This window comes from Rana temporaria, chromosome 4 (genome assembly GCF_905171775.1).
Source record: "Rana temporaria chromosome 4, aRanTem1.1, whole genome shotgun sequence".
Lineage (NCBI taxonomy): Eukaryota > Metazoa > Chordata > Amphibia > Anura > Ranidae > Rana > Rana temporaria.
In genome coordinates, this window is record NC_053492.1 from 169,803,683 (window position 1) to 169,830,931 (window position 27,249).

The 27,249-nt window shown below is 45.7% G+C and overlaps 1 protein-coding gene across 1 annotated transcript; it reads right to left on the bottom strand.

Annotated features, from left to right (window-relative positions):
- Positions 1 to 4,688: 4,688 nt before the first annotated feature.
- EIF5A2 (eukaryotic translation initiation factor 5A2) lies at positions 4,689 to 25,634 on the bottom strand. The gene is made up of 5 exons (XM_040349338.1): positions 25,540 to 25,634; positions 22,362 to 22,545; positions 19,313 to 19,417; positions 15,367 to 15,498; positions 4,689 to 6,310 (listed from the first exon to the last, which is right to left on the bottom strand). Exons 2-5 carry the CDS (start codon positions 22,524 to 22,526, stop codon positions 6,248 to 6,250), a joined length of 465 nt encoding a protein of 154 aa, XP_040205272.1. The 5' UTR covers positions 22,527 to 22,545; positions 25,540 to 25,634; the 3' UTR covers positions 4,689 to 6,247.
- Positions 25,635 to 27,249: the final 1,615 nt, after the last annotated feature.

The following is a 27,249-nucleotide window of genomic DNA, read 5'->3' on the forward strand; positions in this document are numbered from 1 at the left end:
GCATAAAGGTTCAGCTTGATGTTGAACCTGGGTGCCAGTAGGTCGACCTCTGGCCATCCCCAATGTTGGCAAATTTCCTGGAACACCCCTTGGTGTAGGGACCATTCCCCCTGGGCAGATCTGCTGGCGGCTGAAACAATCCAGACTGCCGATAGGCTCAGCACATGTCCCTCTGCCCAGGCTAATATGTGGTTCACCTTCAGCGCTGAACAACTCCTGATACCGCCTTGGTGGTTTATATAGCCCAATGTAGTGGCATTGTCAGACTGAACCCTGATGGGACAGTCCTGCAGCTCCACCGTCCAGGACCGTAGGGCCAGTCTTACTGCCCACAATTCCAGGATGTTGATGGGCAGGATCTTTTCTGTTCTTGACTATTTCCAACTGAGGCAGACATCAACTGGATCTCCTTTTGTCTAAATTGCTCAGAAGCACTCATCTGCCAGGCAGTACACTGTATCCTAAGCTTTTAGCTCTTCCCCCTTTCTCAACCCATTCCTGCTCCCAACTAGGAGGCTCCAAGGAGGTGAATCTCATGTTTCCTGCCACCCTGCAGGATGGAGGTAATCATGCCAGCAATCCTATCTACTAACCCGGCAAGGGCCAAGGACAGCTCATCCTTAGTGATAAAGGGTGAAGCAGCATTTGACTGTAGGCACCATACCAGATAGGCGCAGCAGCTCAGATTCCCTGGAAGCCTATGGTCTTTCAGGGGAAACTACTAGATTCATCAGGAACTATGAACATAGATCTTCCCTGAAGTTAGTCCTACTCCTCTTTTTTGAAGACATTAGCCACAAAAAGTACTTGGGTGTAGTACTAAAACACCTCAGAAGGGAGACCCCCTTAATAGGGCTCACCAAGCCCCTATGCAACTAATTCTGCCAAGCAACACTTGGTGACTCACGTGACCCGGTTAAGGAGAAATGAACCCTTCACATGCCTGCTCTGTGTTCCACAGCTGCCTTCTGGAAGCACTGCATGCTTGGCATACACAGCTTAAATAAACTGGGTGTGCGTGGGAACATTCTGTGCGTGGGAACATTCTGTGCGTGCACACACGGTCTCGAATGGGCATGGCTGTATTCGCATATGATCCAAATCTTTGTGCACCTAGATAAAGGCTACTGCGCGGCGAAGGCACCATGGCCGCCAAACTGCAAAGTCCAGCAGTGCTCTTGCAAATGCACCATGGCCAAACTGCTAAGCATAGCATCACTCCTACGAACTCATGCACACCATAGAAAACCAATGTGAAATTGTACACCCATTGTGCTCCATCATACAGGTTATAAAAAAAACCCGCCACGGCCAGACACAAGCAAAACAAGGTACACTTTGCAAACACTCACAGCCCAAAACTCCCCCGTATGGTCACCACACACGTGTCCAGCCACTAGCTTGACTGATTGTAACAACCACTGGGACACCCCACAATAGGTAAATAAAAGGGGTTTCACTTACATGTCCAGGCACATGGCAGTTTAGAAACAGCCCAAACTTCACAGTGGGTTCCCAACACTTGAGGACCTTCAAGGACAGAGTACTTTTTGTTTAGTGTCCACTTCCCTTGGACCTGTACAGCACCCTGCATGAATGCTTTATCGCTGTGGTGCCCTGGATTACACTTTGCAGGGTCCAGCGCCCTATGGCTGCATTAAAGGCAAAACCTTGCATAATCTTGAGTCTTATAAAGCCTGTGCCAAATGGATCCGATTAGTCAATCCCTTGATTCATTTAAGAACAGTTTGTGGGACTAGAGACCTGGAGCTCAAACAATGCCATCCACCTTGCAAACAGTTAAAAACACTGCTTTCGCCTGCAACCCAGAAGCGACACATGGCCAAAAAACCTTGATGGCTGCATTTGGATAGGCTTCCCCTTATTTGGCTGGTAACACCTGTCTTAGTTGCTCCTTCATCCACAGAGACCACTTTGGACAGCAGTATTGCCAGTCAAGGGTAATGTTAGAGGGACTAGCAGGTTTAGGCTCAGCTAACAAGTGAAACTTAGGCCAACAGTTTCAGAAAATTTTGGGGGTTCACTTGCAATAATGGTGAACAAATAAAGCATTAACAGGGGCACAAACATCAATAAAAATTGACAGGGTTCTAATCCCTCTCTATCCTACACTAAAAAGTTTTGTCTTTAGTTATACTTTAACCCACTTTAAGCCCAAGGATGTCATTGACTTAGTGATGCCTGCAGCTACAACCATCACTCAGGACATATTTTACAGCTGGCAATTCTGTGCACGTACAGTGCAATCCTAGCGGCAGTTCAGTCCTTTTGATTGTTCTTACAGGTGTTGGGAACCGTCATGCTGAAAGATCCAATTTTCAGCATTCCAGCTGAGGGAAGGTGGTTCTCGTCCAAGATTTTACAATGCATGGTCTTATCAATGCAGCAAAGTTGGTCTGTATCTTTAATAGCAAAACAGCCGCAAAAGCATGTTTCCAACTCTGTGCTTGACTAGGGTCATAGTATTTTTCTTCCTCCAAACAGCAAGTCTCCCTCTGAGAAGGCACATGTACAGTCATGTCAATGAACATCTAAACTTTTCATTGGCATAACTGTACCTTCTTGCGGGAGACTTGCCATTTGAAGAAAAATGCTTAGTATGACCCCCAAAAACACCATCCCGTCAGACAGAGGTGGAAACATTATGCTTTGGGGGCAGTTTTTTTTAATGGTAAAGGCCAACTTTGCTGTATTGGAGGTGTCAATGGACAGGGCCATGTATTAAATCTTTGATGAGACCCTTCTTCCTTTAGCCAGAACACTGAAGATGGGTCTTCCAGCATGACAATGACCCAGAACATACCAAGGCAACAAAGTAATGAAGAAAAAAAAAAAAAAAAAAAAAAAGCACATTAAAGGTCATGGAGTGGCCCAGTCAGCCCCCATCCTATAGAAAAGGGACATTTATGGATTGAGCTGAAATTTCTAGTTGCCGAGAGACCAAGGTTTTAGAGAAAATCTGAAGTGAAAACCAAAATACCTCCCAAGATGTGTGCAAACCTGGTCACCAACTGCAAACATCTTACCTCTGCTTGCTCACAAAAGGTGCCGCCAAGTACCAATTCATGTTTTGCTTGGCGCTCAAATACTTGTTTTACTCACTAAACTGCAATTAAAATTCATAACATTTTCATCATATTTTTCTGGTTGATATTCTGTTTGAGACCTATGAGCATTTTAGACATTTCTCTGAAAGTGAGCAAACTTACAAAATCTGCAGGGGATCAAACAATTTTGCCCCCACTGTATTTTGTGCATGATCAACACAAATGAACCAGACCCTTTTCATCATTGCAGCAAACCACAACATAGGCTTTTGAATTGTGCTGCAGTGCAGGTGCATTACCCACTAAGGAAGTATGTTGGGATCTTATTTGAAGTGAATTACACTGCAGTATGCAGGTCAATGTGCAGTGCTACAAAATCCACAACACATACGCATTAGTGGATCCAATATTTAACTGCAAAAACATATACTCACCTCAAGCCTGTCAATCATTAGCTCTGCATAAAGAAAATTGCAACAGCACAGGTCAACAAGTATATCAAGCCTGTCTACCATATAAGCAAGGTTAAAGAAAATGACTAGACATCAGAAATCACCTATATTTTATTGATCTTGTTAACTTTTGTTCAATTCACAATTGTATAACCTAGTAACACAATTGAAACGTTACACGTTCTGATTAACCAATGAAGGTTTTACTTTACAGGGAAATGCAAAACATACAAGGCTGCTAGACTTTTGTACAATGTGAAAAATGTCAAACCCAATACACTATTTAAACCCTGCCATTAGTTTGAGACCAAGCCTTTACTCAGTGAGTTTTCTACAGAACCTATTAAAAAGGTGTACATCAATGTGAGTAGTGCTGCCAACTTAAGTATAGTTCTTAGAGGGGCAAAGTTTTAGGTTTAGTTTTTCCCTCTTGTGAACGACAATGTCTGGGCTAGAGCATGCAGACAAACTATTCACATTAAAAAGGACTGAAACCATGTGCAAAAGCACACAACTTCAGGTAGTCACCACCCTTTGTCATCTCCCACCATACTACCATCTACTCACTTCACACAAAATAAACTAGATATGCTGCCATCTATACCAAAGCTCATAAGGATCTATTTGATACCATGGACCAATTTAACTTCTAACAGATGTATATTACAGGCATGGCAATACTGTATATACTAGAAACAAGGGATGTATGTGTGAAATAAGTTGCATTGCCCAAATCCTAGTTTTGCACCACCCTAGGTCCTTTTAAATAAAAGGTCAAAATACCACTTAGTGCATTTACATTTAAGTCAGTGCAGAGCAATATACAAGTTATTGTGATGCATAATGTATGATCCTCATGCACAAGCATTAAAATGCCCTCAAGACTTGCAACAATATGCGCAATGGCAACCCCTACAAAAAAGTTATTTGTGTCAGGTGCATAAAAAGGCAGAACAAACTCCGCTTTACCAGATAATGCAAACCAACTCGGTTCACAAATTATATTCCTTTGCATTACTCAAATGCAATTTGTGAAGGGTAGCAAACCACATACTTTTGATTGCAGCCTGAAAAAGTGAAATCTGACAGCATGAAAGCTGGCAAGTGCCAAAAAAAAAAAAACAGCAAGATCATGATCCAACAAAGTGTCTGAAGAATGGTCTCACTATGAATTGCCCAATAATCAAATCTTTATTTTACAAATTCGAATTAAGAAGTTCAGACATTGATATAGGCCCATAGTGTTAACACCAATGAGATGCATTGCGGGTCTGCATTACACAGATTTGTTAAAGGGAATTCCTGAAAAGGGCAACAAGTTTGACTTGTGTAGTTTAGCCAGCATCCCAGTAGTGCATTTTACCCCTCTGCATTTCAAGTGTATTCTGTAAGCTTTAATTACTTCTGCAGTACCGAGCAATAAATTGGAAACCCTTTAAAGTTTTGGGTGCACCTCAACACCAGATTTACATAATGGAATACAGAAAGATCCTGTAAATAACTTGCCATTGAGACAAAGTGTGTATAATGTAAGACAGGTAAGACAAGAAAAGGAGGCACAAGACAATCTTTATATACATAGTTAGTCCAAGGGGGGGAGGGAGAGTAACAATTCAGGTTTGCGCAATGATTCATGATGTCTACACGACAACCAGGAGCTCAGATGCTACTAGTTTAGAGTTGCAAATTCATACTGATGAAAAAAATAAAACAGATCCATAAACAAGCATGACATTCTGAAATTGGCAATTCGGTATTAGACAGGATTCCCATTAGTGCCAGTTTTTAGCCAGGCAAGATCCAATTTCCAGTATCCATATTTGTGCTACAAAAAAAAAGTAGATTCCCAATATTTAAAAGAAATCACACTGGAAGCACTGCAAATCAATTCCTGGGAAGGTCTTTACTTTAATATTTCAAGATAAATACAATAAAAGAAAAAGAGCAACTGAACTGCATTTTCTTTATTTATTTTTTCAGTCGGATGACAAAGGCCTCGAGTGAAAATCTGTAGCATTTACAACTCTAATCCTCATTTTGTGCCATGTATGCCTGCTGTGTAGAATCACCCAACATACCCATGTGCCTGTGGGCAGGCTTTGACACCATTTTGATAAAGTTACAATATACAAGCCAACATGTTGGCAGGAGAGCACAGAGGTAATACAATTTACTTGCACATGGCCACCAGGATTAGTTCTTTCTAAGGAAGAGGGCAGGAAAATGATGCATCAACTGGCAATCCTAAATCACTATTTTTGAAATGTCCCAAGCAAAACGCATTTGGAAGTTCCAAATGCCGACATGCAAAATAATTGATTTGTTTGTTAACCTAAACAGAATACAAAGCTGTCTGAACACTAAAATTACCTTTATCACTTTTAGATGCATTTTGCCATTACAGGCTTCATCTAAAGGATGCATCACAAGAAAACAGATTCTGAACTCCACTGCAGAGGTGTTTGATCTGTTAATTGGGACTCAATGTCTTTAGGTATGTTAAAGGTAACTTAAGTACTGAAGTTTAAAACTGCAGCGATTTTGGAATTTGCCAGTTAAGACTGCATAACCAAAATTTAGACTCCAGCAGTATTTGCAAACAAAAAAATAATAAAAAAAATAATGAGGTTTTTGTGAAGGCCATAGCTTTGGTGACAATCAGAACCAAATTTAAGATCTGTGGTTAATCTTGACCTGAGCAGATTGCTCGAGTCTTGGGATCCCTGTTTATTTGGTCATGGCCTTGATGGCTACCGCACATTCTTCTTCCATTGCTTGCAAAACTGAGATCTGCAAAAGAAAAATATATAAAGCTTATTCTTGCACCACTGCATACTTGCCAGTTATTATTTAAAATAAATATGCAGGCCTAACCACTACACTCCTCAGGGTACCCCACACTTAAACTGGATCTAGGAAACCATTGCAACAAGTACAGCAAAAATGCAGCTTTACTCAGTTTTAGCAGTCTAAATTATTTGCTATGCATGTAAACCTTAAAGCGGTAGTTCACCCTGACCCACATGATGTTACCATCGAGACAGGCATTGTAGCGCGAGCTACAGTATGCCTGTCCCGATTTTTTTAACCCCGTACTCACCTCGTAGTCGTCCATCGTAGATTCCGGCTCCCGCGGGGAATGGGCGTGCCTATGGAGAGGGAGGATGATTGACGGCCGGCCCTGGCACGTCACTCTCCCCGAAGACAGCCGGAGTAGGTCTCGGCTCTTCACGGCGCGTGCGCACAGGCTATGCGCACGCGTCGTGAAGACCAAGCCTATTTCGGCTATTTCCGGAGAAGCGTGACGCGCCAGAGCCGGCCGTCAATCATCCTCCGTCTCCAGAGGCACGCCCATTCCCCGGTATCTTCGATGGACGACTACAAGGTGAGTATGGGGGGAAAAAATTCGGGACAGGCATACTGTAGCTCGCGCTACAGTGCCTGATTTAAAGGTAAAAGAAAAAAAAAATTTTTTTTTCCTGTCGATAGGGTGAACCCCCGCTTTAAAACGTTTCCAAAAAAGGTAAAATGTTAAAACACCCCACAAACCCGTTATAACTGCCTGATCTGTGCAATGGTTTTGCACAGCAGTCTCAAGCCTTTCAGGGGAGGCTCCTTATGACTTTCTATAGGGGTACTTGATTGGGCTCAATTCCAAGCTGGACTTATTAAAATCACATTTCCTCTAGACATAAAAAGTGCCCCCCCTTGTCCTCGGATGAGCTTAAAGTGAATAACTCAAACACCAAGTTCACTATATGGACCACTTATGTATTTGTACATGTTAATCATATCCCTATTCTCTTTTCAGTTCCTCTTTTCTCATATGCGAGCTCCATGTCTCAGTTTGGTTGCCCCTTTGCACTCTTCAGTTATAATATCTTGAGAACTGGTGCCCAAACTGAACTGCATATTCCATAATCTGTTCACCAAAAGTGTCATTTAATATTTAGAACAAATCAGTTTTTACCACTTAAGCCCTGGACCATGTCGCTGGCCAAAGACCAGGCCACTTTACGATTCGGCACTGCGTCGCTTTAACTGACAAAACAAAAATAGAGCGACAATTTTGAAAATAAAAAATTATATTTTTAACTTTTTGCTACAAAACCACCACAAAATGCTAATTTTAGGCCGATACGTATTCTAGATATTTTGTCAATTTTTTTCGCAATAAGCAGGTATTGATTTGCGTAAAAGTTATAGCGTCTTTTAAATAGGGGGATAGAATTTATAAATTTTTTACTAGTAATTGCGAAGATATGCGTTATGACTGACTTAATGGTCCCAAAAAATGTGTCAAGTGTATGCCATAAAGTCAGTCATAACGCATATCTTCGCAATTACTAGTGTAAAAAAAAAAAAAAAAAAAAAAAGTATAAATTCTATCCCCTATTTAATAGACGCTATAACTTTTACGCAAACCAATCAATATCCGCTTAATGCGAAAAAAAATTGACAAAATATCTAAAATACTTATCGGCCTAAAATTAGCATTTTGTGGGGGTAGTGTAGCAAAAAGTTAAAATTTTATTTATTTTTTTCCAAAATTGTCGCTCTTTATTTATGACGCACAAAACAGCAGAGGTGATCAAATACCACCAAAAAGCTTTGTGAAAAAGGACATCATTTTTGTTTGGGAGCCACATTGCGCAACCGCGCATTTGTCAGTTAAAGCGACGCAGTGCCGAATTGCAAAAAGGGCAAGGTCCTTAACCTGCATAATGGTCCGGGTCTTAAGTGATTAACAGAGTTGAACAGCCCCTCCGGACATAACTCCTCCCTGCAGTATGCAGCCTCAGTTCTGAACAAGCAGTACAAACCTAAAAAAAGGAGGGGTGGGTGCCGTGTCTGTCCATAGGCAACAGAGTATAGGATTTTACAGAGAGTACAAAAATTCCTATTGTCTTGTCCATGGACGGGCACAGCCTTCACAAGTCTTGACATATGGGACATCCCCAAGCAGTATCAAAAAATGAGGGTTGGGAACAGTATCAGTAAAAACCAACAACTTCACCCAAAACAAGCAGAGCTCAATGGAGTTGCAACTTTAAAAACAGCCACCTGCAAAACCTTGGGGCCGAAGGAAGCATCAGAAGATGCACTCACATCAACCTTGTAAAATTTTGGAAAAGGTGTGAACCGATGACCAAGTCGCCGCTTTACACACCTGTGAGAGACGCTCGATGTTGGAAAGCCCCAATTGCCTTGGTTGAATGTGCTGTGACTGCAAAGGGGGCGCCCGCCCCTTAAGAGCATAGGCCCGTACGACAGTCTGCCTGATTCACTGAGAAATAGTGGCAGACGAGACCACCGGGCCCTTTTGTGGACCAGATAGACACAAATAGAGAGCCAGACCTCCGAAACTGAGTCGTAGCAGACAGGTACAACCACAAGGCACGCACCATGTCCAAAGTATGAAGCACAACCTCCTTAGGATGCGCCGGCCGAGGACACAAGGATGAAAGTACAATGTCCTTGTTAAGGTGGAAGGCCAAAACCACCTTCGGAAGAAAGGTTGCGGGCGAAACACTGCCTTATCCTTATGGCGACTTGCAAGACTAGGCCGGCCAATTCAGAAACATGTCTGACAGATTTAATGGCCACCAAAAAGGCCACCTTCTGAGATGTGTCGAGGGGAATCTGTTTTTAAAGGGAGGTTCCTGAAGAATGAGCACCAGATTTAAATCCCATGGTGACCTGCGACACTGTCCCCCCACACATGAGTTGGGCGGGGGGAAAACTTCATGCGGTGGCAGGTTTGGATGTTCGGCTTGCGCACTCAGGGACGTTTGTCCCCCAGCTGAGCCTTGGTCAGCCTGGGAGGGTCTACCCGTGGGCCCTGATGAAAATAGCACTTGTGTGGGAAGAGAACCTGGCTTATGGCGCGGCTCCTGCCCCTTGGTGGACTGAGTGAGGAGAGTGCTTTTACCTCCAGTGACATCTTTAATGTCTTCCAGCAAGGTACCAGTCTCCCACCCTTAAAGGGTAAATCTGCCAGGGCTTTTTTGGATGCTTGGTCAGCAGACCAACATTTCAGCCAAATCAATACCAGCAGACACAGAGGCTCTAGATATCAAGGGGGCTGCATCCAGGGTAGCATCACAGACATACAAGGCCCTGGACCAACTGGTCAGCTAGTCTAATAAATTCAGGAGGGAGCTGGTGCTCATCCACAGTCTAGTGCAAAACCTTTCCCCAGTGTGCCTGAGACACCAAGGTTGCAGCCAAAATAGCCGTAATGCAGACCCCAGCATGGTAAACATGGAGCGGGTCAGCGCCTTGGACCTCAGTATGGTCTTTGAAAGCAGGGGTCCCTTCTATAGGGAGAGTGGTTACCTTATTTAACTGGGCAATCGGGTGGGTCAAATACTGGAGGAGAAGCCCATTTTTTCAAAAGGCTGTCCTCAAAGTGCAATGGACCGCCAGGCGCTGAGGAACTACAATGGACTTCTGCGGCTTTTCCCATTCCTTATCTATGAACTTGTCGAAAAGGACACAAGCTAAAAACTCAGAGCGGTCCGACTTGTGGGACCCAAAAAACAAAAAAAAAAGCCCTCAGTGGATGCCTCAGCTGCACTATCCAGCTTAAGGGAGTCCCTCACAGCACTGATAAGTGCACTAAAAAGTGCCCTGTCCTGCACCGACCCAGGCGAGGGATCTTCCTCACAAGGAAGGTCCTGGTCTACATCCCAACAACCCAGAACCGGATCTGAATCCGAGCATTCCCCAGGAGATAGCGGGGAGGGGGCGCCTTGTACCCCCCCTTACGCCCGCTTCCACCCTGGCAACAAAGGTTTCCAGGACTGCCGACAAAGTGTTCATGGGAACCGCAGGTGTAGGAGCACCAGCTGCCACCTCTGGCTTGTTTGGGGGGGGGGGGGACCAGATACTGACTCCATGATAGCTCTCTGGGACCTATTCAAGACCTGAAAGTCCACCCTCCTGCTGTGCTGATGGGGGGGGGGGGGGGTTACCCAGGGGACTGACCAACCCAGCAAGAGACTGCTCAGCAGCGCTGCCCCCCCTTTACACTGTTGAAGCAAAAAGCTGTGAGGGAAAACTGAGGAACAGATCTTTGAGGGAAAAATTGGATTTTTTTTACTCGCCGTAAAATCCATGTCTCTGAGTTCATGGACTGACACAGCAGCAATTGACCTTCGGGTATTATCCTCCCTTTTAAGAGATTGACTAGGCAGAAAAACAGCATGTTAAGTGTTAAACACAGCACCTCCCAGGGGGCGGTTCCCCCGGCTACATCCCCCATTCTGTTCTGCAGCCTCAGTTCATAAACAAGCAGTACAAACAAAGGAGGGGTGGATGCTGTGTCCGTCCATGAACTCAGAGAAATGAGTACAAAAATCCTATTTTCCTTAGGGACGTCCCCAAGCAGTGTAAAAAAAAAAAAAACACACAAACCAACTTCACCCCAAACAAACCAGGAGTACGGAGGAACTTTCAACAGCCACCTGCAAAACCTTGCGGCCAAAGGATGCATCTGAAGATGCACCCACATCCACCTTGAAAAACTTTGTGGAAAAGTACAAATATCCCAAATAAACAGCAATGGTTAAATAGAATCTCGGAAATCCAACAAATGGAAAAGCTTACCATGGGTATTAGAGAACAAGAGGAAAAATACAGACTGATATGGATTCCATACGTAAGATACAGAGGAGAGTTATGAGAAAGGAGGGAAGGGGGGGGCGTGAACACAGGAGTGACCCAGGGAGGGGGGGATTATTTTTTGTACAGGAAATGGTTAAGTGTACAGTAAAATATAGAAATTCCGAGGCAGTGAAGAGGATGGTAATATTATTTGTACCAATGTACGGAACTTAGAAATGTTTATCTGTTTATTTGTTTGGAAATGTAACATAGTATTAACCATTTAACGTGGGAAAAAAAAAGGAAAACAGATAAAATAAAGAATTTAAAAAAAAAAAAAACTTTGAGGTGTGGATCGCTGCCTTACACACCTGTAAAACAGATGCTTGATAGCGGAAAGCCCAAGAGGCACCAGTCGCCCTGGTCGAATGCGCCGTAACCGGGAAGGGGGGCGCCCCCCCCCCTTTAGGGCATAGGCCTGAAGCACAACCTGCCTGATCCACCTAGAAATGGTGGCCAATGAGACCACCAGACCCTTCTTAGGACCAGTCACCGACTGAGGCTGCAGAACAGAAAATTGGGGGGGGGGGGGGGGGGTGTAGCCTGGGGGATGCTGTGGAGTGTTTAACACTTAACATGCTGTTTTTCTGCCTAGTCAATCTCCTAAAAGGGAGGATAATACCCCAAGGCCAATTGCTGCTGTGTCCGTCCATGAACGCAAGAGAAATCATGCTGCGTGGCGTTCAGAAGCCAGCACTAGTGGCCAAAATCCCACACAAAATGGCCGCTAGTTGCCTCAGATAACAGGACGCAACCACAATAAAATGGCCAACCGCAACAAGCTGCGCAATAGCGCGACCACTACAAAATGGCCACCAATGGGCAATACCATTGTAAACAGCAAAAACAATGGCGGCGAAACACCACGATGTGGATGAGAAGGCCGAATGGGGCTTCCCTGAGGCAAAGCATAACCCCACAGATAATGGGCCCAGACACCCCACAGTCTCCGTGGGAAATAAAGCCCCCCACAGGGCCACCCTGGTAGCGAGTCGAACAGCAGAGGGAAATGTGACAGCACCGAAAGGGAGGATAAGAACCCCCTAACCCCAGCCGTTCTGACCCACCGAGGCAGGAAGGACTGTACTTACCGGGTTAACCTGATGGCGGATCCCTGACAGGCATACAACCGCGTTGGAGTAGCTGTTGGCCTGGTCCACTGAGTGAGACAACACCACAGCCCAGTCATGTGGACCCTAGGGCTGCGCATCTTCACTGGTCTCACGATTCGATGCAATGATCAAGTCCACGATTCCATTTTGCGATGCATCACGATTGCAGCGCAAGTGCGCATGACTCTCCCCCCAAAATGCTACAGGAGATGATCAGAGACTGTGGACATGCTACAGGAGATGATCAGAGACTGTGGACATGCTACAGGAGATGATCAGAGACTGTGGACATAGTACATCCATACAGCCCAGTCCCTGCCTGCAGTGACAATGACTTATCACAGGTGACACAACAGATTCCACTACATGCCCGTACCCCCGGATCACAGCACCCCCTCCTCTGTACTTACATGCTGTTCTGCACACAGAGGATGATTGGAGGGAACAATGAGGAAAATACATTTGCCTGATTTTCTTATAGTGTGCACCCACTTTAGGCTGGATTGTCACCATTCAATGCATGTTTTTATGCATTTTTGTGGATTTTTAAAATACACTAATGTGCATTTTCAGTGTGTTTTCATGTACAGCTCTGTTACACGTTTACTGCTCCCCCAAATGAAGTGTAAAGCATCTCACCGTTTATGATCATCAGCATTATGATAATCACTTAGAGCGGTATCATTCCTTCATAATCACACAGGCAGCACAGTAAGCAATAAAAGCAGGTACTCTATCATGGCTGTCACATTGCTTTTGAGTGCCGACTTTGTTAACTTATGGCTGTATGACTAACAAAGCACAACTATAACAAAGTCAGCACCCAAAAGCAATGTGCCATGATAGAACCATTATAGAGCACCTGCTTATTGTGCTACCTGTGTGATAATTGTAATGCCGATAATCTGCTGTGCTGTGAGATACATGATAGGACACAGTGAATATTATATCCTCTATTTCGCACTCACTGTGTCCTTTGCAGCCACGATCTCCTGCTCTCCCCTGTCAGTCGCTGACAACTTCACTTCATCATATCTCTTGACGATTGCAGCCAGGAGACGTATGGAGAATCTCTGTATCACTCAGCCAGTCGGGACTAATAAAATAGTGGGGCGGCATGATGTACATGTGCCCGAAAATAAAGACATAGTCCCTCCGCTGCACATGCACTCCCCTCTAGGAAAATTATATAATCCCCACTGTAAGCATGTAGGAGCGGGAGAGGAGTTTTGAAAACTTTTTGTAAATGCAGTAACAAACTAATGATGCCCGGGCCCCACTGTGTAGCTGAAGGTGGATGGGCCCAGTACAACAGGGCTGGTTGTACTGCCCTATCATCGGCCCTGCAAACACCCTGCTGATGAGAGAAGGCAACATCTGAATGGAGCGCTCTCCCGGGAGAGGTGGGGACGGGGCTAAACATCGATTATCACGGTCGCATGCATTGGTGCCGCATTGTGGACACCCGAATCGCGATGCACCGATTAAATTTGATACTCCTAGTGGACCCTGGAGCAACAAGCCCACCGGCCACCCTAGGAGGCATGGGGTATGTCGTGGCAGACCCAGCCGTTCGCTAAGGTGTGCTCACTGGCCAGACTGAGGAGACTACAAGGATCTATATATCCAGCCTGCCACCCAGTCGGTAGTTGATAGAATAATCTCAAGAATAATCTCAAGATATAATAAAAAAAATTAAAATGTCTTCAGGGCGCTGGGCTGAAAGGGAGCCACGTCCTCCTGTGCTAGGCAGAAAAAAAACCCTGAAGCTGCATGGAGGAGGGTTATGTCCGAGGGACCGCCCCCTGGGCGGGGCTGTTAAAGTAAGATGTATTTAAAAATATTCCAACATGTTCTGCCTAGTCCTATGAACAAGAACATAACCCATATGCCAAGACTTGTGAAGGCTGTCTGCCCATGGAGAAGTGAAAAACACAATTCAAAAGTTATCCCAATTTCTATATGTTACATCTGTAAAAAGATGTTACACCAAGTACTGTATTTTTTGCTCCATAAGACAATCTGACGCCCCTCCCAAAATTGGGGAGATGTCTGCGTCTAGAATACGGTGCTTGGCTTCTGTGGCAGGAGAGGACAGGATGGTGAGGCACATCATGGCAGTGATGTGAAGGGGCATGACACCATCCCAAAAGCAGAGAGCCCTGGCCGCTCCCTTTGGTAGATTTCTTAGCAGGCACACTCCTGGCACCGTGGCTGGACTAGCCTGGTCCAGTTTGTCACCGTTTTCTTCCTGCTCCTCCCACCACTGTTGCACCGCCTAGCCAGGCCTGCTTTTGTCATTCTTTGTCTAGACGGCGTGGTTCGGCAAGCTGCAGCAAACAGTCCAGTTCTCCAGACCTTCCTAGCTGCCGCCCATGTGTATTTGAGGCTGACAGCCAGCCTGCCACCCACCAGGGTTGTGGATTGCAATGGCAGTGTCCTCCGCTGCCTGAGGTGAGCTGGCGATAATGGGATGGAAGGTATGGGTTGTCATTTTATCCACCGCCCAGTCATCTGACCTGGTGTAAGAAAAGGCTGAAGGGGTGTTTGCATCTGCCCTACCACCTCTCCCACTGCAGATAAGTGATCTCGCAGCGAATCTGCTGCCAAAACCAATTTTATCTTAAAGCGGACTGCCCGCTGTTGAAGAAAATATCAGAGTTGTGGCAGCTATCTTAGTGATGTAAATCCACAGTGGTTAAACGGCAGATTTGCAGTATTAGAAGTAGACATTTGCAGTATTAGAAGTAGACAAACTGAATAGTGTGTAGAAAACCTGTTACATTTCCCCCTCAACTCTATGCAGGACACAAGTGAGCAGATGTGTTGCATCTTCCAAGTAAGCGTAAACACCCCCCCCCCCCCCATCTTTGATATTTAAGCATACACCTTGTACTCATCTACCAACTAAAGTTTTGTTTTAACCCATTTTTAGAATAGCCACCAGAACAAACCATGGATATTCCCATGGGGACAGAATTTGCAGTAATACAAAACATACAGGTACTGTAAAATTCTTGACTGTTTGCCTTGGATTTAAAACATTGAAATGGACCTATAACTTACCATTATCTCATCACCCGCTTCATATCTAGCCTCTATTTCCTTTCCCAGGTCTCCGTCTGGCAGCTTAAGGTCATCACGAACGTCACCATTGTCACACAGCAGTGACAGGTATCCTTCAGTTATACCGATAAGCTGTACAATGCGGGGGAAAAAAAAAATGTATAAGGCACAACCTAACTTAGAAGACAAAACCCTAACTTAGAAAACTGAGCAGGCAGTTTATTGCAGAAGAGACATACTGATCTCTTCAGCAATACAAACGTACCCGCCTGCTTGCAGTTTTCTGATTGTAAAGTGCTAGCCACTGCCAACCAGTCAAGAGGCCAAAAACCCTACCATCTGAGAAGTTCTGCTTTAAGTCCAGCATACCACCACATTAAATCCAGCCAGTCAGAAAGCAGTACAAAATCCCCCCCCCCCCCCGCCAAATATTGTAGCTTACAAAAAAAAAAATCTATATCTATATATATATAGTTGCTGTATTTAGGCTTTTATCACTTTTTGATCCAGCCAGTGTTCCCAACTTCAAAAACAAGCCCATCTGGGCTCTGAGCAGAGTCTCAAATAGTACAGTTCTGCCTGCTGCCTCCTCCCGTATGTGTACAACAGGAGGTGTGCGCTCATTGGCTTCATACTTGACTTCCCACAAAGCATGCACACAGGAGAGGGGAAGTGGGAGAATGAGCAGGGAGAGTGGTTGGCCCTGAGCTGTATGAGAGACATCCTCTGCTCAGAGCCATGGGACTAGCAACCCCGCTGGGCCTCCGACAATGGCCGAATGTCAAAGCCCAGTCGTAAGCATGACTGCTGCAACCCTGGTAGTTCCACCACCGGAGTAGTGTAGAAGTTTACAGGATTTGTCACTGACAATTTTCCCTTCTCTATAGCCAACTGAATCTGATGCTTACAGTCAGGCTGCCAGCCATTTTAAATCCCAGTTACAGCAAAAAAATCCTGAGGCAGTATACCCTTCCAACATACAGTGCATTGTAGGCTAGCCTACACATGCAATGAAAATTTTAACACCTGACCCCGTACACAGAAGCAAATGCATATGCAAGTCATGCCCACAACATAGGATGCCACTGTTCCCCCTACATAAAAGAAATGAAGTTTATTAAAGTTATAGGAACTAGAGCTGCTCGATTGGTAAAGGATTGTGATTGAACACCCCCCGCCCCCTCACGATCTTAAAGCGGTTCTCCACCCTAAAGTGAAGTCCCGCTGATCGGAACCCTCCCCCCCTCCGGTGTCACATTTGACACTTTTCAGGGGGGAGGGGGGTGCAGATACCTGTCTAAAGACAGGTATTTGCACCCACGCCCGGCATTCATGGGCAAAAGACGGGCATTGCGTCACATCCCGTCGCCCCCCCCCCCCCCAGCGGGAGCAAATCGGCGGGCGCGGCGTGACTCGCGCCGTAGGGAACCGGGCAGTGAAGCCGCAGCGCTTCACTTCCTGGTTCCCTCAGCGTGGATGGAGGGGGGAGCAGCAGGGTGACGAGCGATCGCTCGTGCTCTGCTGCGGACGGCGCTGGACTCCAGGACAGGTAAGTGTCCTTATATTAAAAAAGTCAGCAGCTGCTGGCTTTTATTTTTTTGGGGTGGAACATCCGCTTTAATACAGCATGCCCTGGATTCAGTGCAGAGCCATTGACAGCTGTAACACACACACACAGCCTGCCAAGTTTACCACAACGCATAGGTGGAGATAGAGAGAAACATTGTAACATTTAGTTCAGATCAAAAGGAATGAACTTTGCTCTGTAAATGAGGTCAGTTTAGCCACTTAAAGCGGATGTGCCACTAAAACAATATATTAAAAGCTAGCAGCTACAAATACTGCAGCTGCTGACTTTTAATATAAGGACACTTACCTGTCCTGGAGTCCAGCGGTGATCGCAGCAGAGGATGAGCCGATCGCTCGTCACCCTGCTGCTCCCCCCTCCATCCACGGTGAGGGAACCAGGAAGTGAAGCGCTGCGGCTTCACTGCCCGGTTCCCTACGGCGCATGCGCGAGTCGCGCTGCGCCCGCCGATTGGCTCACACGCTGTGTGCTGGGAGCCGAGTGTTCCCAGCACACAACGGGCGACAGACGGGATGTGACGGAATGCCCGTCTTTCGCCCGTAGCGTGTGGCCGGAAGTGGGTGCAAATACCTGTCTTTAGACAGGTGTCTGCACCCCCCTCCCCCCTGAAAGGTGTCAAATGTGACACCGGAGGGGGGGAGGGTTCCGATCAGCGGGACTCCACTTTAGGGTGGAGGACCGCTTTAAGACCCAAACCATTATGCAGGTAAAGTACCTGACCGTTTTTGCGATTCGGCACTGCGTCGCTTTAACCGACAAGTGCGCAGTCGTGTTTCCCCCCCACAAATAGAGCTTTCTTTTGGTGGCATTTGATCACCTCTGCGTTTTTATTTTTTGCGCTATAAACAAAAATAGACAAATTTGAAAAAAATGCATTTTTACTTTTTGCTATAATAAATATCCCCCAAAAATTATTTAATAATTTCTTCCTCAGTTTAGGCCGTTTACGTATTCTACTTATTTTTGGTAAAAAAAAAAAAAATTCTGCAATAAGCGTTTGGTTTGCGCAAAAGTTATAGCCTTTACAAAAAAGGGATAGTTTTATGGCATTTTAACATTTTTTTTTTATTACTAGTAATGGTGGTGATCAGTGTTTTTGCGACTGCAACATTATGGCAGACACGTGACACATTTTTGGGACCAGTCATTTTCACACTGAAAAGTGCTATAAAAATGCACCGATTACTGTGAAAATGACAATGGCAGTGAAGGGGGTTAGCCACTAGGGGGCGCTAAAGGAGTTAAGTGTGCCAACGATTTGTGTTTCTGTAGGTGGGCGTGGCTGGACGTGTGACGTCACCGATCGCCCTGGTCGACACTGCCACAGAAGAACGGGAAGGTTTACACTCACCCCGTGTCACCAGATCGCGGGACACCGGCAGCGATCAGGTCCCGCAGCTTCGGACCAGGTCACGAGCGAGCAACCCACGGCTGGGCACTTAAAAAGCAACGTACCTGCATGTGCTCATGCCCAGCCGTGCCATTCTGCCGATGTTTATCCGTGTTAGGCGGTCCTCAAGTGGTTAAAGTCCACTTTTACAGAAAGGTCTGCAACTTACATATGACAAGTCCCCCCCCCCCCCAGTCCCGCCGACCTGGAGAGTGGCAATATCCCACTATGAGCTGCAGCTATAGCTGGGCTTAGAACGGGAGATTGCTACGCTCCAGATCGGTGGGGTGAAGAGGGGGTACTGTGCAAGTTCACCTTACAGATTTACAGGTTAACTCACCCTTTAAAGACTAAAATTTTACTGGCACTTGTTGCCGATAGATATTTTGAGCAGAACCGTAGAAAATAAAATGACGGTTGTTGCAATACAATTTGAAAAAACTCTAATGAATTTAACAGTAAATTAGCCCAATTGTTTTGTATAGTGAGAATGTTATGTTGCAAGAATAGTGATCTTTATTACAAGGAAAAAAAATTAAAATTCTCATTTATCCAAAACCATGCAGCCAACATGAACACGTGAGTGAGCATTGAATTTAGGGCCATTCACAATTAACTAAACTAGGGCCGAAACAACTAATCGATTATGAAAATAATCGTTAGTTGCAGCCCTAAACTAAACCAGTAAAGGATTTTAAAGTGACACCTATGGACAATCTGTCACAATTTCCCAGGCATTTTAAGGCATGACATGTTGGTACCCACTTGTTGCAGCCTCTTTTTGGTAAAATAAAGTCATTTTAGTTCATAAAACATCCCCCCCCCCCCCCGGTTAATTTTTACTGAGCATTTGCTTTCATAAAAGTTGTGAATGTGTGACAAATTTTGCAAACACCATTTTAAGTCTCCAGGATCTGTACCTCATTTTAATGTGCGAAAACAAAAATTGCTCTAGCAGAAAAGATTACCTGGTAGTCATTTCTTTTTATATTAGGAACATCCATGTTGTGGGTGGATGGACAGATATCTTCATACTTCTTACCAGAGAAGATATCAATACCAACAAGGTGAACCTGCAAAATATAGAAGGCATGATGAGTACAACAGAACACAGCTTTATGCAAATTAAAATAGGGGTGCATTCTAGTCATTAACCACTTAACGCCCACCGCACGCCTATTTACGTCCATAGAATGGCACGTACAGGCAGATGGGCGTATATATACGTCCCTGCCTTCTAGCGGGTCGGGGGTCCGATCGGGACCCCCCCCCCTCCGCTGCGTGCGGCTTACCTCAGGGAGCGATCCAGGACGACGGCGCGGCTATTCGTTTATAGCCGCTCCGTCGCGATCGCTCCCCGGAGCTGAACGGGGAGAGCCGTATGTAAACACGGCTTCACTGTGGCGGCTGCATCGATCGAGTGATCCTTTTATAGGGAGACTCGATCGATGACGCCAGTCCTACAGCCACACCCCCCTACAGTTGTAAACACACACTTTAACTCCTACAGCGCCCCCTGTGGTTAACTCCCAAACTGCAACTGTCATTTTCACAATAAAGAATGCATTTTAAATGCACTTTTTGCTGTGAAAATGACAACGGTCCCAAAAATGTGTCGAAGTGTCCGCCATAATGTCGCAGTCACAAAAAAAAAGAAAAAAAAAGCTGATCGCCGCCAATAGTAGTAAGAAAAAAAAAAAAAAAAAAAAAAAAAATGCAATAAAACTATCCCCTATTTTGTAAACGCTATACATTTTGACCAAACCAATCGATAAACACTTATTGCGATTTTTACCAAAAATAGGTAGAAGATTACGTATCTGCGGAAAAAAAAAATTTTATATATGTTTTTGGGGGATATTTATTATAGCAAAAAGTAAAAATATTGCATTTTTTCAAAATTGTCGCTCTATTTTTGTTTATAGCGCAAAAAATAAAAACCGCAGAGGTGATCAAATACCACCAAAAGAAAGCTCTATTTGTGAAAAAAAAAAACGCCAATTTTGTTTGGGAGCCAAGTTGCACGACCGCGCAATTGTCTGTTAAAGCGACGCAGTGCCGAATCGCAAAACCTGGCTTGGGCATTTAGCTGCCTAAAGGTCCGGGACTTAACCGGTTAAACTTTAAAATATTTCTGTCATGACCTTAACATACCACATTTTGACATCAACTTGTCAGTGTTCTATACCCATATCTGCGGATTTAGGCTAGAGTCAGACACAGTAAAGATTTAGTAAATTGTAAACCCATTGACTTGCTGCATGTTTGTTCAAGGTCTGCAATGTAGAGTATGGAGCCAAGTAAAAAAGGGTAATTATTGCTTACAAACAAGCAAAGTGGCAGTTCACACTATGGTGTGGGAACCAAATGAGATTTTAAATCGGAATCTCTCCGCATTTTCTGTTCTAAAAAAAATGCAATTCTTCAGTGCCATTCTATATGGTTCAAACCGCAGTAAATCCACACCAAAATCTTGATGGCCCTTTTTTGGTCACCAGAATCTGATCACACAGGTGTTTACATCATGTTGATCACATCCGATTCTGCAAATCACTGCACTTTGCAAACAATTGCGAGGAGTCGGTAACCTACCCATAGCAAATCGCATGAACGGGATGAGACTTGGAAGTGGTGCAGAATTTGCAGCGCACAAGTATGAAGGGCACTTACATTTTTGGCACGGGTACTTTAAAGCCGAGGTCCACCCACTGCTGCTAAAATTAAAAGCCAGCACCTGCACATACTGCAGCTGCTGACTTAAAATAAGACAATTACCTGTCCTGGAGTCCAGCACCTCAGCTGATGTTTCCATCAGCTGTCGGGTACATGCCGCCTCCATTGTGAGTTAGGAAACTCTGTGAAGCTGTAACCCTACTGAGGCTCCACTCCCTTACTGGCAGCTGGAGGAGGAGGGAGCGCAGGCGGTGACATCAATACCCACAGCTGAGGCTCCCGGAAGAGTACGAGCAAAAGTTCATCTTGTGGGTGGAACTCCACTTTAACCAGCATCCACAATTGATCAGAGTATTGAGGTTTTGTGTTACTACAAGCATTTAGCAAGTGCATCAAGCTTCAGGTATTTCCAGGGCTGGGCAAGGAGGGGCATTTGCTGCACATTATAGGGACACCCATTAATAGGCAAAAGCCAGACTACAAAAAAAAAAAGTTCATGATAAGGTTTAGAGCAAGTGTATACAGGTACCATTGGCCCCATGCACACTACGTGTACAACACCAGTGCATTGGGCTATAGTACAGGATACAGGAGCAGATACCATCTAAGACAGGTATTTGTACCCACATACCCATGCATCATCTACAGGAATCTACGCCACCTCCCCCATATACTGGGAGACACACAGGTCCCAGAAGACAGCGAGGACCAATGGCATTGTGCAGCGTGAGTCACAAATGCGCAGTAGGGAACCAGGAAGTGAAGCGACAAGGCTTCACTTCCCGATTCCCTTACCCAAGATGTCAGTGGCAGAATCCAAGAGCTGAGGCAGAGATCGGCTTCGGGTGCAGACATTGCGGGTGCGCTGGACAGCAAGTGTTCTTATTTTAAAAGTCAGCAGCTGCAGTATTTGAAGCTGCTGACTTAATAAAACTTGGCGGACCTCCGCTTTAATGCATAAAAGCCCACCACAACCTTTTACCTGCAGCTCCAACTTAACCCCGTCCACCAATACAAACTATTGCTGCTCTCACCCTCCACAGAGCAGTAAGAGCTGTTGGCTCCTTTTGCAGGCAACCAAACCCAGGGACAAGGGAGCAGGGCCAAGCCACACTTTCAAGACCCATGCAAATACTCCCCTAGAAAGCAAACATTCTTTGCAATCACTTAAACCTCCCAGTGTTATCTGAACAAAGAATACCAACTATGCAGCCATCACCAATTTCCAGCAAATATGTTTAATTTGACATGCAATATACAGAACAGTAACTGTTACTTCCCATTTACTACTACAACCTGAAAAACAGTTTATACCCAAACATGAAATATATTTTATACATTTACCTTGGCATGACCATGCTTGCCAGTCTTGGAAGTTGACATTTCAACAATTTTGCAGGGACGCGATTTCAGAACCACAAACCCGTTCTTACGCAGGGCAGAGCACTGCATAGGGAAGGTGGAAGAAGCCCCAGCATCTCCAGTGTGGAAATCAATATCATCTGACATATTGGTGGGTGTACTTGAACTAGAAAGGGGGGGGGGGGAGAAAAAAACAACATTTTACTTATACAGAAGCTACAAAATGACATCAGAAAACAGATCGTTATAAGAACCCCCAAACAGTTTTGGAATTTATAGGGAAGGAAAAAACCAAAAGGGTATTGGCATCCTTACTTTCTGGCTCAAAGCCCATCAGCATATCACTGTTACACACACAGGTCAGCCCATTAGTGTCAAATCTTAGCATTTCAGACAGAGGTGCAGCAACCAGCCCCACTGCATGGCAGACTGGAATACAAGGTCTGGATGCTGTACCAAGCAGTTGCATACCCTCGAACGGAGAGTTGCTTTAGAAGTCCCCCCCCCTCCCAACAGGTATTAAGACAACAGATTTCCTAACCCCTCCCCAACACCAAAATCTATAAGGCTTTGGTCAGTGTTTTAATGAATGGGCAAGTCATCCCTTACAGGTTGGGTTATGGAACATACAAAAAGCCAACCCCAATGATTTTAGTAAAGGTGGGTTAAAGCAATATTTTGGATCTCAAAACACAGCGACAAGATTTGCCTGAAAAAGTTTCCATCCATTCCCACACAACTGAAACAAGTTATTGAGCCCAAGAGAACAGCACTAGCATGAGATGCAAGGCAAGAAAAACAAGCTCTTCTGCTACTGCCTGGGGAGGAAAGCATTTAGCCCTTACAGTGCAGCTCAATGCAAGGCTTTCCATCCCATGGTTGGGTTTAAGAACTGAATTCAGACCTGTGCCATAACTAACCATGTACAGCTTGCCGACATACCACAAAACTAGTTTTGGTAAATGTATTCAACTTTCAAAAGCCAAATAGTCACATAATGCAGTAAAACAATTTAGATACATTTTCTACTCTCCTCTAAAGGAACATGCATACATTAGTGCCAACCTTCAGATAAATGCAAACCTCTGCACAAGCCACACCGGTCAAAATAGCACATCTGAAATGCTGTACCCTTAGAACCCATCCACACTGCACCAGTCTGTTTAAAATGACGAGGCGCAAGCAAAGATGGGGCAGGTTGCCTTTTGTTACAGAGGACACCAAGGTTGGCAATTTACTAAATCCAGAGAGCTGTGCACAGTAACAACATTCTGACTTTAGCTTGTTCTGATAAGCTTTGAAAATAAAAGCTAAACAATTGGTTGCCATGCACAGCTACTCAAATCCGAAGCCAACCATGTTCTAATTTCTTTAGATCAGCCTGATCAATTTTTTTTAACAGATTCCCCCATAAACACATTTGAGGTGGATGAAGGAATCCTCCCACCGTATCCTGACATGGGGGCCAATCAGCTGATTGAAAAGTCTTGCGGGCAATTGTCTGCATATGCCAATTAAAACAAATATACCAACAGCCCCAGTTTGAGAGAAATCAGAACTTTAACACTAGAAGTCCATAGACGGATCGAAACTCAGCCAAATTTCCATCTGCCGACTTTAGTAAAAATCCCCTACATGTGTCGGGTGGCTTTGCACACGGAGGAGATAAGTCATTTTAGAATGAAAGGCGCCACCCTGAGGAATGTAACCTGTGATGCCATTACAGCACAATGCAAATGTACCATCTACAGTTTGGCTACATTCACAATGGCTTAAAAATGTTTCTGATCTTTTTATGCATGATCAGTAAAAACTTCTGGATAAGTGTCCTATTACCACCACCTGCATCTGGCATACATGCATTCTCAGGTGAAGATTCTTAGATTTTGTTTTATGGATTTGGAATCACTGATGTTGCTGCACATGTGTGATGTACCAGTTGGGGAAGCAGCTGTATTAAGACAAAACATGCTTTAGCATGCATGAACCCTTAAAGTAGAACCAGTGGTAAAAAAAAAAAAACGAATTTTGGACAAAGTGGGCTATAACCCATCCGTTTACTATTAGAGAGATTTACCTCCACTTCCTGTCCCAAAACAGCAAGTTAGGGAAACACTTGGGCAGCCCCACAACTAGTGCACTTTATTACTATTCCATAAACAAGTTTCTCTTACTTTCCAATGATAATAGAAATTGGAGAGACTAATGAGGGCACAGACAAACTAAGTTGCTCAAATCCATCTCCACCCCTATCCAAAATGAAAACATTTTAACTTTAGTTCTACTTTTAAAGAGTATAGAGCAATGCAGTTAAAAGTTACAATGACTTCCTAGTTACAAAGTTACAATAGATCTAGATGGCCTGAGACTGCTTGCCAACATGGATTAGTTACATTTAGTCTGTAAACACAGAAGGATCGGTATAAAGGTCCAGCACTGCTCACAATGGGCATGTCAGGAGGCTGCAAAGGCCCAGGAGCAGTGCTACTAGGAGTCACCCGGGCCCGGCGATAATCAGGCTTGAGAGATCAGTTATAATGTAGGAGATCGGCCTTGGTGAGAAGCTCCAGGCAGGTGACAGCAGTACTCCGGCTGGTAATTGAGGATCGGTCGGCAGTGTTGTCCCTTCCAGCCTCCCCTTGTATTGATCCTTCGCACAAGGCGTGCAGAGCCTATAGCTATGTGATCGGCCGTACATGTGGCAGACAATAGTGACACAAAGCCCCCCCGCCCGGAACCACGTGTCCACCCCATGGCTGAGCTACGCAGGAGCCGGCATCGCCCTGTCTTGGCGGCCTGGCAACGCTCCCCTCCCCCTTTTCCGCCAGGCTCAGTAACTGTGCGCTCCCCCACAGGCCCGCCGAGCCCAGGCCGGGAGATGGAGAAGACAGCCGCTGCCGGCCGGCAACACCTCCCCTCCCCCGCCCTCACCTCACGCTCGGCACCGCAGCATGGCATGCGCGCAGGCCTCACGCTCTAAACCAGATGGAGGCCCCGAGTCCCCGCCCGTGCCGGCCTCACCCTGTCCCGCCACCGCCACCAACCTTCTCCCTGCCTCCGCCGCCAACCCCAAGCCATGCCTCCTTGCGAACCGCCGCCAGTCACGTCAAAGCGTCGCTTACAGGCGGGGAACCCGGGCGCCATGCTAACCCTTCCTTACCTTCCAACAAAAAAAAAGGAACGTCACTGCGCAAACGCGCCCAATTTCACTGCGGCAGCCCGGGAAGGCGGGGACAACAGAGGCTTCTCCCTGAACGGCCCCTCCGCTTCCGGTTTTAGGTTGGGCGGGGATAGGCTTTACAATGGACGAGCTGCGAGAGTGGGCGGGGCCGCCGCGTCTACATCCGGCGCGAAGTGACACATACAAGAATTAGGCCTCGCCCTCGCCGGCTGCGTCACGCTGCAGTGTGAGCGGTTCATTCTGTGTGTGTGTGAGAGTGCTGGAGGGATGTCCAGGCCTCATGTACACAGCCTGCTGAGAGGAAGGACGTGTAGTCTAATGCCAGCACTAGTGTTACTAAGTGTTCAACAATAAAACACATAGGAAGTCATCATTTGTAACTTTGCTGGGAGCTTATTATGGTACATTGTAGCACATTGAATAAACACAGGAAGTTCTGCGAACTACCAAACGACTTGGGCCTGCTGCCACAGGGACGCACCCAAAATAAATAATTTCCAGTTCATGTATTGTAGGCGGTTAAACGCATGACAGTGAATTAGATGGAGTGTGGCTCCTCCCAACACCCACTGCCGGAAAAAAATCCCTATGAAAATTCTTCCCAGCATTTCTTTTTGTAAAAAACCTTTTTAACCTCTTCCCCCGCCTCCTCCCAGCCCATAAGGAGCTTCTAAATGCCAGGAGGTGGAGGGAGGCATTCAGGTCATGTGACTGCTGTGATTGGCTGTCACAACGGTTGCGTGATTGGAAAATTGATCATAAAGGATGCATCTGGAGCTTTCCCGTTCCCTGCTGGTAAGGGCTCTTTCACACGGAGCGGACCGTTTCCGGGTCCGCTCCGTGTGTCCGCCGAAGCTCAGCGGGGATCCCCGCTGAGCTGTCGGCGGATAGGGCGGTCCCCGCACACAGTGCAGGGACCGCCCTGTCTCTGCTCCGCTCTCCCCTATGGGGGACCGGATGCAGACGGTCCGTCTGCATCCGGTCAGTTCCGCCGAACGGAAGAAAAATAGTGTTTCTTCCGTTCGGAAAAGCGGAACCCGACTGACGCGGACGCTAGCGGATGCTCCATCCGCTAACGGACGCGTTCCCATAGGGATTCATTACAAGTCCGTTAACGGACTTTGTAATGAACGGACGAACGGTCCGTCCGTGTGAAAGGACCCTAACTGTGGGCCGGATTCAGATACGAGATACGACGGCGTATCTCCGGATACGCCGTCGTATCTCTGAGTGCGGGCCGTCGTATCTATGCGACTGATTCAGAGAATCAGTTACGCATAGATTTTCCTAAGATCCGACCGGTGTAAGTGTCTTACACCGTCGTATCTTAGGCTGCATATTTATGCTGGCCGCTAGGTGGCGCTTCCGTGTATTTACGCAAAGAATATGCTAATTAGGTATATATGCCGATTCAGAAACGTACGTCCGGCTGGCGCATTATTTTACGTTGTTTACGTTAGGCTTTTTTCGGCGTATAGTTACCCCTGCTGTATGAGGCGTAGCTAATGTTAAGTATGGATGTCGTTCCCGGGCCGAGTTTTGAAAATTTTACGTTGTTTGCATAAGTCGTTCGCGAATAGGGCTGGACGTCATTTACGTTCACGTCAAATCCAATACGTCCTTGCGGCGTACTTTGGAGCAATGCACACTGGGATATTCCACGGACGGCGCATGCGCCGTTCGTAAAAT